Source organism: Anolis carolinensis, chromosome 6, assembly GCF_035594765.1.
Source record: "Anolis carolinensis isolate JA03-04 chromosome 6, rAnoCar3.1.pri, whole genome shotgun sequence".
NCBI lineage: Eukaryota > Metazoa > Chordata > Lepidosauria > Squamata > Dactyloidae > Anolis > Anolis carolinensis.
This window is the reverse complement of record NC_085846.1, coordinates 56,355,845-56,376,933: the sequence shown is the minus strand read 5'-3', so window position 1 is coordinate 56,376,933 and position 21,089 is coordinate 56,355,845. Positions and strand designations below refer to the sequence as shown.

Below are 21,089 nucleotides of genomic sequence, written 5' to 3'. Positions count from 1 at the left end.
GTGTTGGATAATCCAGAACGTTGGATAAGCGAGTGTTGGATAAGTGAGACTCTACTGTATAATAATTCCAAATCTTCCATTTGAAGATAGATCCATCGATTTCACTTTCCCGCACATCTGGAGCTTCATGGAGCTTCCCATGTATGGAGAATGTGACAACAACTTGTTCCAAATGTAGACCCATTCCTTTGAAGATCGAATGTCCCTCCTTCCTGGGAGGAAGCGAGGGCTAGTTGGGTAAGCGCAGCTGGCTCCCCCTGCAGTTCCTGTCCGACCCTCAATTAGAAAACGTCTTCGGCCTCCCGCCTGGAGAGAAGCACCGGGTCAGCGCTGAGGGAATGGCCGGGCTGCGCCTCCTCCTCGTCGTCGTCGTCGTCGTCGTCGTCCCCTGCCTCTGCGGGAGGGCGGAGGCGCGAGCGGGGACCCCCTGCCAGGCCCCGCTGCAGTGGGAGGGCCGCACCGTGGCCTACGACCACGTCACGGGCAGGAACACGCGGGCCTCCGTCACTTACGACAGCCCCAACCAGCGGCTCCGGGTCCTGGAAGAGAAGAAGGGCCTCATCCCCTGCAAGAAGTAGGTGCCTCTTTCACTGCGGTCGCGAGCCGCCCCGGCCCCACCCCCTCCGCCTCGTGCGCCTGGGGCCTGCTCCTGTCAGTCATCCCTTCAGGGCATCCCTCCCGCCTCTGAGCGCTTAGGGCGAGTTCAGATTCCCTCAGGAGCGTTAGCTTGGTCAAGGTTGTGCAAAAGAATGCGTGCTTCCAGAAAGATTATTATCACTATCATCATTATTATTGGTGTATACATACTCAGTGTTGCCCAGGTGTTGGAGAGGGCCCCTTGCTGCCTGCTTTCTCTTCTGCAGCTCTGCGGAGGCCTACCTCACAGGGGTAGACCATGCACTGGCAACACTGGGCAGATTCTCTTGGTGGCTCTTGCTTTCCTTTCTCCATTTCCCTCATGCACCTGCACCCTCGTCTTTTTTTCCTTTCTCATCCCCTCTTTGTCTTTCTTCTCTCCCTTCCTTTTACCTTTCCTTTCCCATTCTCCCTTCCCTCATAGATTTCCCCCGTTATATTTATTTACAGTAGTAAAGGTAAAGGTTTCCCTCGACGTTAAGTCCAGTCATGTTTGACTCTGGGGGTTGGTGCTCATCTCCATTTCTAAGCCGAAGAGCTGGCGTTGTCCGTAGACACCTCCAAGGTCATGTGACCGGCATGACTGCATGGAGCGCCGTTACCTTCCCGCTGGAGCGGTACTTATTGATCTACTCACATTGGCATGTTTTCGAACAGCTAGGTTGGCAGGAGCTGGAGCTAACAGCGGCTGCTCACGCCACTCCCAGGGTTTGAACCTGGGACTTTTCGGTCTGCAAGTTCAGCAGCTCAGCGCTTTAACACACTTCGCCACCGGGGATCCTTTTTTATTTACAGTAGTCTCACTTATCCAACATAAATGGGCCGGCAGAATGTTGGATAAGTGAATATCTTGGATAATAAGGAGGCATTAAGGAAAAGCCTATTAAACATCAAATTAGGTTATGATTTTACAAATTAAGCACCAAAACATCATGCTATACAACAAATTTGACAGAAAAAGTAGTTCAATACACAGTAATGTTATGTTGTAATTATGGCATTTACAAATTTAGCACCAAAATATCACGCTATATTGAAAACATTGACTACAAAAATGCCTTGGATAATCCAGAACTTTGGATAAGCGAGTCTTAGATAAGTGAGACTCTACTGTATTTACTATATTTATATCCTGCCTTTCTCTACCCCTGGGGGGACGCACGGCGGCTTACAAACGGCACTACACAGTGCCTAAAGCATAAAAACGGATTTGGACCTTCTTATCTTCGCAATCGACTCTTCCCCTACCAGCCCACGCAGGCCTTAAGATCTGTCATGGAAACCCTTCTCTCGCTTCTGCCTCCATCACAAGTGAGACTGGTGGGGGAGAGAACCATAGAATTGGAAGATACCTCACGGGCCATCCAGTTCAACCCCCTGCCAAGAAGGAGGAAAATGACATTCAAAGCACCCCTGACAGATGGCCTTCTTGGTGGTGGGCCCTCAGCTCTGGAACTCTCTCCCCAGGGAGATCAGACTGGCACCTACCCTGTCCATCTTTCACAAATACCTAAAGACATGGATGTTCTGGTGCGCTTTTAAGAAAGCTGTCCCACCAGATACTCAGCCCGCTTACAACCCATTATCAGTTATTGAACTTTATCTCTGTTCCTTACCCTTTATGGTTTTAGTGTTTACTGAGATTGCTCCTCCGCCCTTATTTTTTATCACCCTTACACCTCCTAGGAGCCCTATTCAGAGTTCTACACAATTTTACCCTCTGAATGTTTAGTTATTATTATTCTGGTTTGAATTCTGTTGATGTGTTTTATTGTTTTATGTAGTTATAATGTTTTCAATTCATTGTTTTATGTTTTAACTTGTGCTGTTGGGCTTGTTCCCATATGAGCTTCCCCAAGTCCCTTCGGAGAGCTGGAGGCAGGATACAAAATTAAAGTTGTTATTATTAGTAGTAGTAGTATTAAATATGAAATAAATTAAATTAAAATTAAGCATACATAAAAACATAATTAAAATACAGTTCAATGTTAAAACACATCTTCCAAAAAGCAAGGTCTAAGGCCGATCCAAAGTCAGTTGTATGATTTCAAGTAAGCTTATTGCACAGCACTACTTCTCAAAGGCCTGCCCCAAAAGCCACAACTGGGGGGCCAACACTGAGAAGGCCCTATCTCTCATCCTCACCAATTGGTGGGACCGAGAGCAGGGCCTCCCCAGATGATCTTAAGCTCTGAAGCGGTTCCTAGAGGGAGATACGTTCAGACAGGTTGACTGGGCTGGAACCGTTTAGGGTTAGGGTTAGGGTTAGGACTTTGAATTGTGCTCAGTAGCAGACTGGCAGCCAGTCGAACTGAGGCAACAAGGGGGTGGTATGCTCCCTGTATGCTGCTCCATTGGACCAACTGAAGCTTCCAAATAGTCTTCAAAGTCAACCCCCTTTCCTTTCCTTTCCTCCTTCTCTCTCCCTTCTCCTTTCCTTTCTCTTCCCCTAGAATCGTGGTCCATCCAGTCCAACCCCTTGCCAAGAATCATGAAAATCGCATTCAAAGCAACCCCGACAGATGGCCATCCAGCCTCTGTTTAGAAGCCTCCAGATAAGGAGCCGCCACAATACTCCAGGGCAGAAAGTTCCACTGCTGAACAACTCTCCCAGTTAGGAAGTTCTTCCTCATGTTCAGGTGGAATCTCCTTTCCTGTAGTTTGAAGCCATTGTTCTGTACCCCGCTCTCCAGGGCAGCAGCAAACAAGCTTTCTTTCTCCTCCCTATGCCTATACATGGCCATGATGTCTCCTCTCAGCCTTCTCTTCTGCTGGCTAAACATGCCCAGCTCTTTAAGGTTTGTTCCCCAGATCCTTGATCATTTTAGTTGCCCTCCTCTGGACACATTCCAGCTTCTCAACATCTCCCTTCAATTGTGGTGCCTAGAATTGGACACAGTATTCCAGGTGTGGTCTGACCAAGGCAGAATAGAGGGGTAGCATGACTTCCCTGGATATAGACGCTATACCCCTATTGATGCAGGCCAGAATCCCATTGGCTTTTTTAGCTGCCGCATCACATTGTTGGCTCATGTTTAACTTGTTATCCACAAGGTCTCCAAGGTCTTTTTCACACGTACTGCTATCAAGCCAGGCATCCCCCATTCTGTATCTTTTTGTTTCATTTTTTTCTGCTTAAGTGGAGTATCTTGCATTTGTCCCTGTTGAAGTTCATTTTGTTAGTTTCGGCCCATCTCTCTAATCTGTTAAGATTGTTTTGAATTCTGTTCCTGTCTTCTGGAGTATTAGCTATCACTCCCAATCTGGTGTCATCTGCAAACTTCTTTCTAGCCCTTAGTCATTAATAAAGATGTTTTTCTTCTTTCTTCTGTCCCTTACTTCCCTTCCCACTTTAGTCTCCCCTTTTCTTTCCCTTCCTTCCTCATTTTCCTTCCCCTCTCTCTCCCATCTCTTTTCCTTTCTCTTTCTTCTTTGCCTTTATTTCCCTTCCCCTATAGTTTTCCCCTTCTTCCCTCCTTTTTTCTTCCCTCCCTCCCTCCCTCCCTCCTTTCTCTTCTCCTTTTCTTCTTTTCTTTCTCTTTCTTTCCTCCCCTCATACCTTTTTGCTTTACTTTCCCTTCCTTTCCCTCCTTTTTCTTTCTTACCCCTTCTTTCTTTGTTCCCCCTCATACACATGTCATACAACAAGCATTATTTTAAATTGGATAATGAAATATGTGTGCCCATTGCGTTCTAGATCCATCCAACCATATAGGAATCTTTGCAGGAACTAACATACATACATACACACACATTATGTATTATTATTTATATCCTGTTTTTTCTCTCTTAAAAGAGTCACAAGGCAGCTAACAATGTTAAAAAATAAAATAAAAAATATACAATTTAAAAACAAAAACATATAGTCATGAAATTAGAATTATACAAAGGAGTATTGAATATACTTAAAACCATTGAAACTATATAAAATCTATTAAAATACATAAACACCAATCAGCATAATCTGCCACATTCTTTAAAATGTTCTTTAAGTGTGTTCTTTAAAAAGATTCAGAAAGTTTTATTCAGCAACCAGGGATAAATGCCATGAAGCTATTTGTCGAAAAATCGATAGCAGAAGAAAACAGATTTCTAACAGAGCACTATTCTAAAGATCCAGAGTGCTGTAGTGGTTTGAATTTTGGACTGTGACTCTAAAGACCAGAAACTCTCCAGAGTGCCTACCAAGCCCCAGATATATTGGTTTGAGTATTAAAGAGAAGTGGAAGAACAATAGTCGAGAAGAGAAGAAGCAGAAGATATAATGGGAGGTGCAGTAGAAGCAGATCGGCATTATGTGCCCTTACATCTCACACCTTGCAGGACACCTCGTTCTGCCTTTGCCTATGGAAGTGTGAACGCCACCCAGTACTGCTTGCCAGAGATGATGTGGTCAGCATTGCCAACAGAAACCTGCTTTGATCATTTGATTCTTTCAGCTTTCAATGCTCATTGCTTAAGATGTACGATTAATATTATTTTTATTTTGTCAGTGTTTTATGTGCACTCATTTGGGGCTCCTTGGCTGCCAAAAGGAAATAAAATAAATGGAATCAAAATGTCAGACTAAATAACCAAAGTTGTGACCAATCCAAAGATATCAGAATAACAAATTATGTAGCTAGTAGTTATGCCTCATCTTCTTGACCTCTGCATATAGATTTTTAAAATAAAAAATAGCTTCAGATTTGGAAAAAATGAGAAAGATCAGATGTGCATAAACTGTTTTTTAACATTACACAAGTAACTTTTGGGAAACTTTGATCTTACATGCTGTTGAGTCATTCTGGCCATTCTCCATTTAAGCACTCAAGCGTATTTCTAACTCCATACAGTTTAATGGAAGAGAGAACCAGCCAGTTCCCTGGCACTACATTTTCAAACTTTAGTAAATGTGGTTTGGAACATAATTTGGGGAAAACATTAAAGAAAAGAGGGTTGGGGCAGGAATTGGTTTGTGGCAGAGAGTCCAAAAGAGCAGGGTACAGAAAACTAACATCCCGCTGGTATAGAATTTTGGGAACTGAACATTATCTAAAAGTGTTTGGTGACTGTAAAAAACATTTTTGAGTTCTGAGTGACAGTTTACTAGTAGTAAACCAGTAGTGTGCATTCGTATAGAATTGCTGTTCATTTTGTGTAGTTTCATTCGTGTCGTCCCATTTTCATATTCGTGTCCCACTAATGAAAATGGGCCGCCTATACGACACGAATTTTCATCTGGGTTACAAAAAATGTTTTTTTATTATTATTATTGGCTGCAATAGGAGGGCTTCCGAGGCTCAAACCCCAACCTCCCGGCTCGGTTTTTGGGCTAGAGGGGTGAAAATTGTCACACATGGAGGGCATTTCGAGCTCTTTTAGCCCACCAACTTTTAAACCATTTGGGTCTTCCCCAGAATATATTGTTATCCAGGCCCATTGATACACATTGGATGTAATTGGGAGGCACTGCTCTCCCAGACTCAGCTTAGGGTACCAGAGTAACTGCTGTTCGTAATATAAATATTATTACCAAGACACACCAATACACATTGGATGTAATTGGGAGGCACTGCTCTCCCAGACTCAGCTTAGGGTACCAGAGTAACTATCATTATTTATATTAATATTATTATTAACACCCAACTGTAATGAGAAAGCAGCCCTCTGTCAGTACCTGCTTATTGTTACGAGGCCGAAACGAAAGGAAAACAAAAGCAAGCACAATGATTGTGAGGCTTTTATTTTCATGTTGCCTCTCGTTTCCTACGAAAATGTTGTCATTCATTTTGTGTAGACAAATGGTCGAATAGCACAAAGGAAACAAAGGAAATTTTTTCGCACACATCTCTATAGTAAACCTCACTTCTTCAGCCTGTAGGAACAGCAGTATCTTTGAAAAAGCTGCTATTTACAGAAGGCGGGGTGTCATAATTTTAATGCTAGAATGCATTTGTCTGATCTGCCCTAGTATAGAATCAAATTATTGAACTTTGGCTATGACAAATTATACTTTTCCATCCAATGTAAGTCAATACTCTATCCAAAAGGGAAATCACTAAAAGATTTGCTATTCTTCCTTTGCAGTGATATATGGACTAAACATTTGACTGTCTTGGATGGGATGGGAGGTGGAGAAAATATTGTTATGTGTCCAGAAACAGACACATAATATATATTATTTGTCATAGCCATTGTATAAATGTGTATTTAACATTAAAATCAATTAAAATTTGATAAGCAGCAAAACCTTCCTTTGTTGTTAACAGTGGAATTAAAGTCTGCCTCCCAGAACCAACATTAAACACCTTTGTTGGGAAATGCCACTTTAAGAATTTAAAAAAATGCATTTGACTGATCAAACTGAAAACAATGGCTAGAAATTTAGGTAAACTTCTAAATATACGTCTTTACATTTAAAATTGTGGAGAACGACAAATCTCTAATTTAGCTAGTCAAATGTTTAATGCAAAATAGTTATGCGTATAAGTAAAGGACAATTTTAAGACAAACCAATCTCTGTAAATCTATAGAAATGATTTGATATGTCATTTTAGAAGGGAAGGAAGAAATTGGGATATGATGGATGAAAGGGTGACAGAGAACTCTCAAATATCTATTTCTGCATCATCAGTAAGAACATAAGCATCCAATAACATCAAATAAGCATCACGCACAGAAGGACCTTTGGCAAATGTAGCTTCATTAACAAGGAACACTAGAGTGTCTTGGAAATTAGTGCCACAGCAAACAGCACTCACTGTAGCAGTCCATCATAGATAGGTAGGTAGGTAGGAATGGTGTTTCCGTGAGAACTATGTGCATTTAGATGTTTACATAGCTATAGAATTAACAAAACAGCCCTTCATACACACTCAAGAAATCTGAAATTAATCTTTAGATTGTCATCCAGCAGAATTCTTGGATCAGTATTGTTGTCAATCTGATAAAGTCAGATTGTGATTAGCAGAATCCATTACTGACATAATTGTTCACAATACTCAATAGTCCTGAAAAGAGCAAGGAGAAAATATTACAGTAGAGTCTCACTTATCCAACATAAACGGGCCAGCAGAATGTTGGATGAGCGAATATGTTGGATAATAAGGAGACATTAACATTCTACTGTATAACCTGTATAAAGAAGAGAATGATTTGCCTATTCAGTACAGTAGAGTCTCACTTATCCAACACTCGCTTATCCAACGTTCTGGATTATCCAACGCATTTTTGTAGTCAATGTTTTCAATATATTGTGATATTTTGGTGCTAAATTCGTAAATACAGTAATTACTACATAGCATTACTGCGTATTGAACTACTTTTTCTGTCAAATTTGTTGTATAACATGATGTTTTGGTGCTTAATTTGTAAAATCATAACCTAATTTGATGTTTAATAGGCTTTTCCTTAATCTCGCCTTATTATCCAACATATTCGCTTATCCAACGTTCTGCCGGCCCGTTTACGTTGGATAAGCGAGACTCTACTGTAGTTAGAAAATGACATGTTTTATGCCTATGCTTGCAACTGAAGGACTGATGTCTGAATCCAGTGTGTTTGAGAAAAGAACAAATTAGATTCAAAGCACCTTGGTCGACAGTAGATTATTGATTTTATTACAACTTTCTGAGAAATATTTGTGGTTCAGTGATGGGAAGTAAAAGCACTCTTTATTCGAAAAGAAAGGGCTTCCAGATGGAAATTGGTATTTAACCTTTAAGCAAAATATGTATTGGGATTTGCACCATGCATTATTTGTTTTCTCTGGGTAGTTCTCACTTAGACTTCTAAATTAATAGCAGCCTAACCTAAAATCCATTAAACTAGTTAATTATGAGCTCTGAATTGGATCCAGACTTACAGGACTGTATCCAAATCCAAAACAGACTCCACTGAAATCCGTTGTTCTTGAATTGGTTGTTAACTTTTAAGTCCTATTCATTTTAGTGGATCTAATCTAAGTCTACTAAATGTGGATTCAACACAGAGTAGACGCTTGGCACAGAAGAGAGAATACAATAAATATAAAATTGTGAACTTTCTCCTTGAAAGGATTATAGAAAGGAAGTAGTAACAGGTATTTGGAGACCTAAGGTTAGATGCTGAAAGATTGTATGCAGTCTTTTGATTGAAGCAGGGCATATGGGTGATAGAATGAACGTGCCTGGAACTGAATTTAGTGCAGGCAGCCCCCAGGTTACAAACATTCAACTTATAGATCACTCATTTAAGAACGGGAGTGAGAAAAAAAAAATGAACGGGAGTGAGACAACAGGAAGTACTAGAAATCTACCTAGGAAGAGAAATTCATTCCTGAAAGAGTTATAATGGGGAAAACTGAAGCTTTCTCACCAATCCTTGTTTCCACAACAAGCTAAATTTGGAAAATCAAATTATCACAGGGACAGAAAGTGAGTTGAAATCTTCTGAACAGGACCTATTGTGTTAGTAACTCGGGGATTGCTGGTATGTGAAAGTAGGACGTGCTCGATTTTTGGAACAATTTACTGAAATGGAAATATATAAAAATAGATTCCTGTGATTTCTATTGAGAAAATAAATGTTTACTTTTGGACGCGAAAGAGAAAAAAGAAATAAAACTATACTTTCTAAAAAGAATAGTACTAATAGTACTAATTATTAGCATAAAACATTGTTTATAGTTCAGAACTATGAAACTGATAGAAAGTTCTTTTCTGGTTTATAAGTCTGAAAAAATTTTCAGTTGGTAAAGCTATTATTAAATGTATTTGGGTAAAAGCAATTAAAGTCACAAAAAGAAAGTTGCTCAAAGCATTTTTCACATTGTTGCAGTCTCCAGTTATTATTCCATTTTCTGTTAAAGTGTTCCTCTTGCTGAAACCACATCACTGCATAAAATTGGTCTCTACATGTGCCAACATCCTCTTTCTCAGCAAGGATGACACATTTTGAGGCTATTTTTTTGAGTTCTTAGCACCGCGCTCTAAATGTTGGAACCTCCAACAGCTCTGTAGGCTGTTTCTCATAAAGAAAAAAGAAATAGATTGGATTCATTATAAGTCAAAACAGAAATCTCAAAATATGCTGGTTTTGCCCAGTTCAGTAGTCCAATAACAGGTCTTGAAGAGTTTTTCCTTTCCATTATGGTTATTCTCCTGAAAGGTCTTTCAGGCCACTTCTACTCTGAAGCCTAAAATGAAATCTGCCTGATGCATAAGGAAGATTAATGTTCTCAGTATAAGGCAGCTTCTGTGTTTTAGATGAAGTGTATTGGGTAAATAAATCATATATCTCCTCTGATTTTGTATAATGAATAAATGAATATTAATTCTAATCTTATCCCAATCTTTCAGGTTCTTTGAATATATCTACTTCTATAAAGATGCAGTGATGTTTCAGATAGAGCAAGTGACAAAGCTGTGTACCAAGGTACCTTTGAGTGACCCGTGGGATCCTTTTGATATTCCTGACAATTCAACCTATGAAGATCAGTACTACATTGGAGGTCCTGGTGACCAAATTATGGTACAGGAGTGGTCTGACAGAAAGCGAGCTAGAAAACGTAAGCACTAATTGTATTAATTAAACTTTTTTTTTATCTCAGACCAGACATTCTGATCCTACATTACCATCATCAGTCCTATAACGTGCAAGAAACACAATTTTTGGTCTACTTTCCTACAAGAAATAAGTGGTATGGATTGATAACAAGCCTTGGGCTTTCTGTTTGGATTCCACACCTTTTTGAAACCATAGTGTCTGGGCACTTAAAGGAGTTGAATATTGTTTTCTCTTTCAGACTGTCAAAATGTTTCGGATTTATTTAGTTTAGAACAAATATGGCCAGTAGGATAATTATGTAGGCTATACAAAAGGAAGTTCTGTGGAATTCTGGGGGGCTTATTCATTGATGATTTCAACTTAAGTGGAAATTCAGTAGACACTTATAAAAGTGAATGAAATTGAATGAATATGGTGTTTCTATTAATACTTTGGGGTCATGTTTTAAATTCAATTGTCAGATTTGTGAGAGACAAACAAAGATCAGTTTGCCATACAGACCATAATTTGTATATTTTAATACCACAAAAAGCATTGTAGTCCTTTTGCTTAGAAGACTTCAGTCAAATAGACAAGTTTGTAGATTAGTGAGAAACTCTAGTTACCATTCACTATTGTCAAGCTCAGTGAAGGCTGAGGGAACTCAAATTTAACATGATCTGGCAAGCCACAGGTTCCCGGTTTTGTCATACATGATAAGACAATCAATAGCTAAAATTAATGATGGTGTCAGTACCATAATTTGCAAAGGCGGCATGCCACTGATCTCCATTTGGTTGGGGTACAGGAGCAGAGAACAAGTCTTGCTATCACAGCTCAGTTTGGGCTATTTCAAAGATTTGATTGTGGAAACAGGACAATTGAATAAATTGATTCTTGGTCTGATCCAGCAGAGCTCATTATATAAATGGCCTTATCTTGCATTTGTTAATAAAGATAAGACCCCCAAGATGCCCAACTGGGCTTATAGCTATAACATGAGAATTTTGGGCTTACATCCCAGATACCACTTGATAAGACAACAATGTATGGTTGGGTTCTTATGGTGCTAGAGGCACAGAATTTCCATATTCCTATCACTGTATCCCTACAGATGTTGGTGAAATTATAATTTCCGCATTCCTATCATTGGCCAGGCTGACAGATGCTGATAGTATCTGTATCTAGATTCGGAAGAAATGCAAGCACACCACTTCTGTTTGTTTCACTTTTTTCCAGTTTAGGCTGCTGGATTATATTTTAATCTCTCTCAAAATGACCTCAGACTACCATGTTTCCCCGAAAATAAGACAGTGTCTTATATTAATTTTTGCTCCCAAAGATGTGCTAGGTCTTATTTTCAGGGGATGTCTTATTTTTCCATGAAGAAGAATTCACATTTATTATTGAACAAAAAATGAACATTTATTATATACTGTACAGTAGTTGTCATCACAAATCAGCATAACCAGACAAACTGTGAATCCTATCAAGAATTTCTTGTTACTGTCATTATTTCCATGTACAACTGGTATGTACATTTACCAATTCTGCATGCTCTGGTGTTCTGTTTGGCAGGCGCTGGGCATGCTTCCAAACAAAAACTTTGCTAGGTCTTACTTTTGGGGGAGGCCTTATATTTAGCAATTCAGCAAAACCACTACTAGGTCTTATTTTTTGGGGATGTCTTATTTTCGGGGAAACAGGGTATAATACCTCAGGAATTTCCAATCTTGAAGTTTAGAGGCCTTTCTTTGCTTTCTCCTCTGTAAGACGAGAGGAAGCACAAAATTGCCCCTTCTTTTCATTTCTAGTTACCCATTCTGAAAGGAATATGGCACTGTGTCTGGTGGAAGAGAACTATAGAAAACATTTTGGGGCATAAGGGATGTTCTGTCTGGTAATTATCTACATTTACCAGGTGGCTTTGACATTTTCAGAAATTAAAAAAAAATATGTTTAGAAAATTTTGCATTGCTAATTTATAACCTCCAGGATTGACATCAATTGCTGCAGTATCCATTCTTACATCATCACATAATGTTAACAAACATTGCGGCTTCCCCATGGGTTCAGATAAAGAAGCAAAATCCATCCTTCTCAAACTGGATCTATACTGTTTTATATTTCAGGATCTGAACCCAGATTATTTTCTTATCCCAGATTATCTGGCAATGTAGACTCATATAATCCAGTTCAAAACAGATAATCTGGGATCGGATCCTGGGATATAGGGCAGTGCAGATCCAACCTCAGTCTCATTCCCTCAAGTATTCTTTGAAGTTCTGGTCTCATCTTAGAATAATAACTTTATTTTTGTACCCCTCCTCCATCTCCCCAAAGGGACACAGGGCTTATTCACTTCATTCACACCACCAATGGTTAAAAAATGTTTGACTGAAATGTTTGACTCTTTTAAAATCTCTTTTACAAGATGAAAAGGTAAAATTCATGTGAACTTTCTCAGCAAATACTCTAGTATTTCTGCCCTATGAGAAAAGTGTAAATATAACTGATGTAGTAAATAACACAACCTATCATGAAGATCTGTCTTAATAGTGTCAAGTGTCGATCTGACAATGAATTCTCTCTCACTTTACCAAGAGTTGGAGTTTACCTTGTTTGTGACATCATTCATGCCATCAGAATATCACTGACATAACCATGTCTCCATGCCAATACCTTCAGCTGGGTAGCCATCAGCCTGAAACTCCAACAAGTTGCCTGATAATTTCATATTTTTTTCTGAAGAGTTTGTATAACCTGAAAGCTATTTTCTAGCATTCAAAAGCTAGCAAATCCCAAATAGCAACTGGTTCAATGAAAGGTGCAATACCAATGATATGTATTAGTGATCAAGGCTTCTAGTACCCACACTTGTAAGAAAGCAGTCTCGTGAGGTATGTTCTTAGATGAACACAGCCACATGATGGCCACTTTTCTGTTGCTGCATCAAAAGGTTGGGGGATTTTTGTACTTCAGAAGATGTTGAGCTTGTGCTCCCATCATTGCTCACCATTGGCTTTGTTAGCTAAAGCTTAAAGGAATGTGAGCCTAACAACATGTGGAGGGCCACCAGTTTCTTGATCTTTGCTATAACACACTGTCAGATATCTTAATGAAGAAATATAGTAATACTGAATTTAAACTAATGAAAGTTTAAATGTCTCTCACACTGTTCATTATATTATTTATTTATTTACAGCATTTATATTCCTTCTCACCCCGAAGGGGACTCAGGGCGGATCACATTACACATATAGGCAAACATTCAATGCCTTTTAACATAGAACAAAGACAAACAAACATAGGCTCCGAGCGGGCTTCGAACTCATGACCTCCTGGTCAGAGTGATTTATTGCAGTTAATTGCAGCTGGCTTGCTCTCCCGCCTGCGCCACAGCCTGGGCCTCAAAATCAATCAAAATAAAGTATTCCCAATCCTTAATTTGTGTTTTAAGAAAAACTTGAAAATTATCCATACTTTTCTTATAAGAGTAGTAATACTCTGTGTTTTATTGCAGTTGAGACCTGGGTTGGTGTTTACACGGTCAAGGATTGTTATCCTGTTCAGGAGACCTACACAAAGAACTACAGTGTGACAACCTCCACTCGCTTCTTTGATCTAAAGCTTGGGATAAGCGACCCATCTGTGTTTATCCCGCCAAGCACCTGCCAGACAGCTCAGCCAGAAAAGATGAGAGATGCATGCTGATAGTGAACCTTGGATTCTGTGCGAAAACAACACTAATACAGTACATTGTGTAGATTACCATTAATAATCAGCTGTTGATGTCTAACCTTGCAAAATTGTGGTTGCACCTTTCAAAATTGTGGTTTTACAGAGTGAGACATCTCATTGAAGCAAAGAAGGATCTCATTCTAACATTGTTCCCGTATGCTGAAGTTACTGTAGAAGCTTGTTTTTGCCATTATGTTCTTTGGAATAATCTTATTTTTGTTTCCTAAGAAAACATAAGTACTCCTGAAATCCTATAAAAATATGGTATGTATGTATTCTCAAGAGAAGGATAAATTATATTACATATGAGAAATAGAGGCTGGAATCCTGTGAGTGGCATATGGTAGTATTGCCTCCTTTTTCATAGGTCCTGTTTTCAGTAACATTGAAAGGTCAATACTTCCTTGTGCAATGCCCTCCATGGAACATTTCTGCACTAGAACACCACTACTGCCAATAAGTGGCCAAGAAAGGTCAGGGGTACTCTGCGGCATCTGGCTGCAGACCTATATCTGGAAGAAAAGAAATTGGCTTCCTGGGTCTCCTGTGAGTCACTGAAGGCTCCAGCAGGAAAACCCAGTGACTTACTGGAGATCTGGTGAATTAATGTCTGTTCTTTTCTTTCAAGTAAAGAACTTCATCCAGATGCTGCCCAGGTGTCCTGCTCCCACCTGACCTCTTAATTCCCCACAGGCTGCATTGAGAAAGCCTGAGATGGAAAGGTACATTTCATGGAAGTACACTGACAGAGCTTGTTGTTCTGCCAGCATCACCTAGGATCTGAGGCTGTTACCATAGTGTGGCACTTGTCATTAATGGTATAATAACTATATGGAACTTTTTGATTATTTAATTTTCCTTTCTTATAAAAAATTAACATATTTGCTTAATGCTATTTGAATGGTGTAATATCAGGAATAAGGAATTATATTTAAGTGTTCTTCTAAATAATAATAATAATAATAATAATAATAATAATAATAATAATAATAATAATAATAATCTTTCTTACCTGCCTCTCCTCGTGGCTCAAGGCGGGTTACAGCATGATTCAAACACAAACATACTACAACTGTCATTTGCATTAAATACACTTGTTTATAAGATCCATATCCCTTATTTGTTCAAATAATCTTCAAAGCTGCTTGCAGTAGATAGCAGGAATCTACACACAGGGCCGTCCCATGCAACCATTTAATCTTGGTCAGGATTTGGATTTTACAAAGCCAGTTTGCCTTGGAGTGCCTACACAGGCACCCCTTGTACCTGTTAAAAGTTGCCACAGCATCTACAATGCTCCACTGATTCCAGATCAAACTGAATCCAGGACTTTTTAAAACTTTTCCAGCCAAAAGCACTGATTGAAAACAGCTGATCAGTGCTTGACTTAAAGCAGAGCACACCAAGGCTTTGAAATCCAGTGTGTCCTTGCTGAAGGGGAGGTGTTTGTTTACCCTAATTTGGCTTTCATATGCAACTCCTGGAGTTTAACCCTGTTGAGTAATTTCAGAAAGGAAAAAGCATTTAAACATGTAAATCAGCAGCAACAGCAATAGCAGTAGTTTAGCAGATCAGAAGCTTCCTGAGCTGGCAGTAGAGCAAATGAGCTTCAGCAATTCAGAAGCAGAATCAAACTTTAAAAATTAAAGCAGCATTATTTATATATTTATTAATTGATTAAAAGAACTACATTTTTACATAGGAAAGTTAGGTCCTAGCTATCTAACAATAGATTTCTCTGGAGATATCTTGTCTCTCTCCATGCTCACAGAAGAAGAAGAAAATAAAAAGGCTTGCCATGCAGTCTGGAAACTTTGAATAAAATGTGGCATGTCCCAGAGAAGTATCGGTCTAACAGGAGAGTAAGAGAGAGGGCAATGGGAAAAGGACTTTACCTGCCAGCTAACTCATCTGTCTATTTCCTTGATAATGACTATAAACTTGTACAAGATGTGGTTGTTTTTCAACAAGCCCTGTCCTGACAAGCTCTCTGAATGCTGTTTCCACTTTACAACACTGTGCTGTTTATACAGTGATCATCTTAAGCATATTTTATGGCTTCATCTGTAATTTCTGGTTAGTTTTATTAACACAGTTTCCGGCTGGATGTGGGTTGGAAATTGCATTGGGGGAGTGAACACTTTGTAAATACCATGATTTCAAGCCAGTGTCCAGCAGGATTATAATACTTGTGTGGATGGGGCCACATTCTCATGGCATTCATTGGACTGCTAGGCTGAAATGATATTGGTCTCTTGGATCTCCTAATTCATTTCTGATACTAAAACAAAATCCTAATCTGAATGTGTTTCCAGAAGTATCCTGCTCCTTAATGTTCAGTGTATTCCTGGTCCCTAAGCTACTGTTTATCATTTGTGTGGATCTTTTAAAAAGAAGTAGATGGATCCTGTTAATTCTGTCCACAACTGTGTCATTTGTCTGGCACTCCCTCAATGCAGAAAACCTTAAATATCCTGTAATATATCTGTTTAGATGCTTTATATTAGTCTATGAATCCATGCCATATAGTAAAACCAAGACAATATAACACTGTACACTGCATGTTTTAAAGGATGTACATTTATCATCTTTAAAAGCCTCTCTAGTCCATCTCTGTTTTCACTTTGTGAATATTCTCGCATTGTTCACTCAACATGATTATAGGATATTTTTATTTATCAACATCCCCCACACTTTCATTTTGCATCTTTAACTATTTCTTAGGCCTCTTGCCTTTTAATTGTTCTCACGAACATTTCTTAACTTCCATTTTGTGACTGGCCATTGCCCACTTCATTAGTAAATAGAAACCATCTTAATTTATCAGCTAGCAAAACTATGGTTTTAAAAATATTTACATTAATAATGGTCACCATCAGTTGAATCATCAAGTCCTTATTTGAAAATAAATATTATTGGAATACAAATTTCAAAAATTGTGGGAATATAAATCCTTGTCATACCCATCTTTGTATTTCTGTTGGCCCTTCCATACAGCCATCTAGTCTGGAGCAGAATGTGGATTTAAGAGATGGGGTTCGCTATGGAGTGCCTACACAAGCATCATATGAAAGGTGAAAGACAGTCCACATACCCACAGGATCTCTGAAAACACATTCTGGTCCAAATTAAGTGCCTTCATTAAAACCCAGGAGTTTTTTTTTTCCTCCCTCCTGGCATAGAAGCAGTTGCTTTAGAGCTGTAAAAAGCAAGGCAAGAGCTTCAAACACTTCTGTGGCAACACAGGGCTTAAATGAGAGGCTTTCTTTACCCTCCTCTGCTAGGCTGTGCCGCTGGCTTATTCCAGTGCTTCCCCACTGCTGTTTACATTTGCGTTCTGTCTTTTGCATTCACTCCTTCCTGTGCCTTCTTCAGACACAGGAGGGATTCCATGGATCATTTGGCTTGAATCTAGATTTCTAGTGAGTTTTTTTAATCATACGGTTTCAGGATAGATGCGAGTTGGAACTCACCTTGCAGGGTGAGCATTCTCAAGACACCCTGACCTTGAGCCATCCAAACCAGAGTATAGTGCCTGTGTGGATGGGGCCTATATTTTGTGTCTTCTGATCTTCTGTTTTCACTACTTTTTTTGTTGCCAATTACTGTGTGTGTTTGCAAACTGGTGTTTTCCTGGTTCCAGATCCAGTACCCTTCTATATTTGAAGATTAAAATATCCTTATAATGCCTCTTTCTTTATATAGGAAACCATAATCCTCAATCTAGTCCACCTGGTCCAACAACTCCAGATTTCCCTTCCACTTGAGTATGCCACTTGTTTGCCCTCTCCTTTAAAAATTAAAGTGGTATCAAACTTATAATTGAACAGTGTGAATACACTCAGAAAGAAAAAAGATTAAGGGAATTGCATGACTATGAGATACACATCGAAAAATACATTCTGAGACAGAAATACAATAGATTCTTAGTTAACCGGAACTCAAGCAACCAGAACTCTCAAGCAACTGACAAAGAATCGAAGAAGTAATACTTTAAACAAAAATTAAAATCTATGTGTAATACAGATAAACTGTTTCATTATAATTATGTCCATCCTTATTTGTCTTAATTTGCTTTTAATTACTATATGTCAAAATTAGTGTGAAGTCAATACAAAGTTTATATTTTGGTACAACATGGGGTATAGTATTAGGCCTATTTTTAATAGCAATACTCAAGCAACCAGAAAGTACATTGATCCCCGTGGAGCTGTTTAACTGAGAGTCTACTGTATTGGTTTTTATAATTTTCTGTTCGTTATATTGCTCAGCAATCCACCAGGATGATGAATCATTTTATGACACATCTGCTTCTAATGGGCAAACACTATGCTACCATTTGTCAAAATTAGATAGCAACACAAGTTGAAAGAAAGTGACCCCCGGGATATAGTGATTTGTATGATCTCAGTCTCTGCCCTTTGTGTGAGTTCAGGACACAGAAAACACAATCTAGCTCTACGCAAAATGAGGTGATGAATTAAATCAGAATTTTGTTGGAACACTGCCTTCTTAGCAAATGATCCTGAGGGCTTTTATCAGAAGGTTGGATAATTTTAGTGCGGAGCATCAAATATCAAACCTCTTTTTTTAAAGTGACGCTGGTTGTAGCGCAACATGTCAAATGAGCCAGGGAGGCTTCCAAAGCGTCAAGGCTGTTTGTTTATCAGAACTGGCCAAAGCCCTTGGTGGGAGACTGGGGCATTTGCCTGAACTCTGCCAGGTTTGCCCACCCCATTTCAAATCTGAGATGAGTTCATTTCTTGGACAGTCTTGAAGCTCTGCCAAAATGCAAAAGCAAGCCGTCAGCCCACCAAGTCTCACAAACAGCTAGTAATATTCTTGAGTTTGCATTCCTGGGAGTAAGCCCCACTGAATGCAGTGAGTTTTGCTGCCATATAAACATTACTATGATAGAGGTCTATTTCAGTTAAATGCGTAACTAAGGCTGGTGGTGGGAGTTGTGGTACAACATCATCTGGAGGGTCCTAGTATAAATACTCGCAGTATTGGAAACTGGACAGACATCTTTCTTAGCTCATGAAAACTCAGATGTGGAAAAAAATCTTTGTATGTTTGAGGGGTGATATTTTTTAAAAGTGATATCCTTTATGAACTAAAACATCATTATTGAGCCATTGCTAAATATGCTGGTGAACATTTAAAAATATTCCTAGTTTTCATTTAATATTTTAAACATTTCACACTATACAGTTCAATCCAAAACGGTGGCAATCAATGTTTGCTTCATTTGTCTCCTGATGGAAACCTAATATCAGTTTCCTCAGTCTGGACCTAATCTATAGATTTTCTCATTGCATTTAATCTAAGATCAAATTTCCTAATCCAGAAATCCAACTAATTTAGCACTGTTTCCTCAGTGCCAGTGTACATGTATCCTTGCTCACAATAAACTACTAAATACAATGGGATCTAGTCTTTTAAGACTGCACAGTCGCTTCTCTAGTTGGAAGAATGTTTATCATAATTTCCCATTGATCAGGCAAGAACCAACTCACAGTGTGCATCCAGTATTGGGGAAGTAAAAAAGTAAACCTCTATGTTTAATAATCCTTACTTGTTTCTAGCTGCCTTGAAAACAGATGTGTTATGATTAGTTTTGAACCTGATACACAGAATTGCCTCATGAACATACATGTCAATGCTCAACGTGATATCTCATTGCCCAAATAAAACATCACATTGTAATGAGTCTTGCTTCTTTCCTCCTTACCTTAAACATACATTTGTGGTGGAAATTAGCCAGGAATTTTAGGATGCATACTTGGGATACAAAATGTTGCTTTTCAGAATGTGCATGAGGCTGGCGTTCCATACTTCTGTGCAAGGAGGATTTTCATTGCCACAAGCCAGTAGTGTCAATAAGAAAGAGGGTGCAGGAGATGGGAACTGCAGTGAGTGACATCATCCGAGGGGGTGACACCAAAATGTCTTGTCTATAAAAATGTACAAGTGTTTCAACAAAATTTATTATTTTTAATTAAAGCATCCCAGTAGTTAGATAGAACCACAAAAACATGTTTCTTAACTCCATTTTATATGTACTGTAACCACATACCTACAAAGCTAAAAACCTGTGTCAATTTACTTTTTGATCTTTCTACTACCCATTAGAGCTGTCATTATTCCCAGATTACAATGACACTTCAATTTACATTGTTTTGTCTGCACTAGCTACAAACATATGCTGTTGTTTTTATTGCAACCTTTTTATATCATCACTGATTTTGTCAAATTTTCTCATATTTTTCTAACAACACTGTGGTCTGGTCTGGTATTGGAGCAGGCTCAGGAGGATGACACCATAAGTTTCCATATTGACACCGACCTCATCACTGGCCTGTCACTCTGTTTGCAAAGACACCAGATGCTCCCTGCCATCATGTTTTTAAATAGGGCCAGTAAGTATAGAGAGCAGAACAACAGACTGGTTCAAGATTGGGAAAGGAGTATTACAGTGCTGGATACTCTCACCCTATCTATTCAACTTGTATACAGAACACATCATGCAATATGTGGGGCTCGATGAATCCAACGCTGGAGTTAAAATTGCTGGAAGAAACATTAACAACCTTAGATATGCAGATGATACCACTTTGATGGCTGAAAGTGAGGAGGAGCTGAGGAGCCTTATAACCAAGGTGAAAGAAGAAAGTACAAAAGCTGGGTTGCAGTTAAACATTAAAAAAAACCTAAGATTATGGCAACCAGACTGACTTATCACTGACAAATGTAGAGAAAAAAATGGAGGCAGTGACAGACTTTGTATTTCTATTGGCAAAGATTACTGCAGATGCAGACTGCAGCCAGGAAATCAGAAGACATTTACTTCTTGGGAGGAGAGCAATGACCAACCTCGATAAAATAGTGAAGAGTAAAGACATCACACTGGCAATGAAGATCCGTATAGTTAAAGCAATAGTATTCCCTGTAGTAACCTATGGATGTGAGAGCTGGACCATAAGGAAGGCTGAGTGGAGGAAGATAGACACTTTTGAACTATGGTGTTGAAGGAAAATTCTGAGAGTGCCTTGGACTACAAGAAGATCTAACTGGTCCATACTCCAGGAAATAATGCCCGGCTGCTCACTGGAGGGAAGGATGTTAGAGGCAAAGATGAAGTACTTTGGGTACATTAATGAGAAGATAGGAAAGCTTGGAGAAGATAATGATTGTTGGGGTGA

At 39.1% G+C, this 21,089-nt stretch overlaps 1 protein-coding gene across 1 annotated transcript; it reads left to right on the top strand.

The window, feature by feature from the left end:
* The first annotated feature begins 217 nt into the window (after positions 1–217).
* Positions 218–19,596, top strand: epdr1 (ependymin related 1). Its single transcript, XM_003222272.4, has 3 exons — positions 218–574; positions 9,957–10,165; positions 13,667–19,596. The coding sequence occupies exons 1-3, from the start codon at positions 339–341 to the stop codon at positions 13,855–13,857; spliced, it is 636 nt and encodes a 211-aa protein (XP_003222320.2). The 5' UTR covers positions 218–338; the 3' UTR covers positions 13,858–19,596.
* The last annotated feature ends 1,493 nt before the right edge of the window (positions 19,597–21,089 follow it).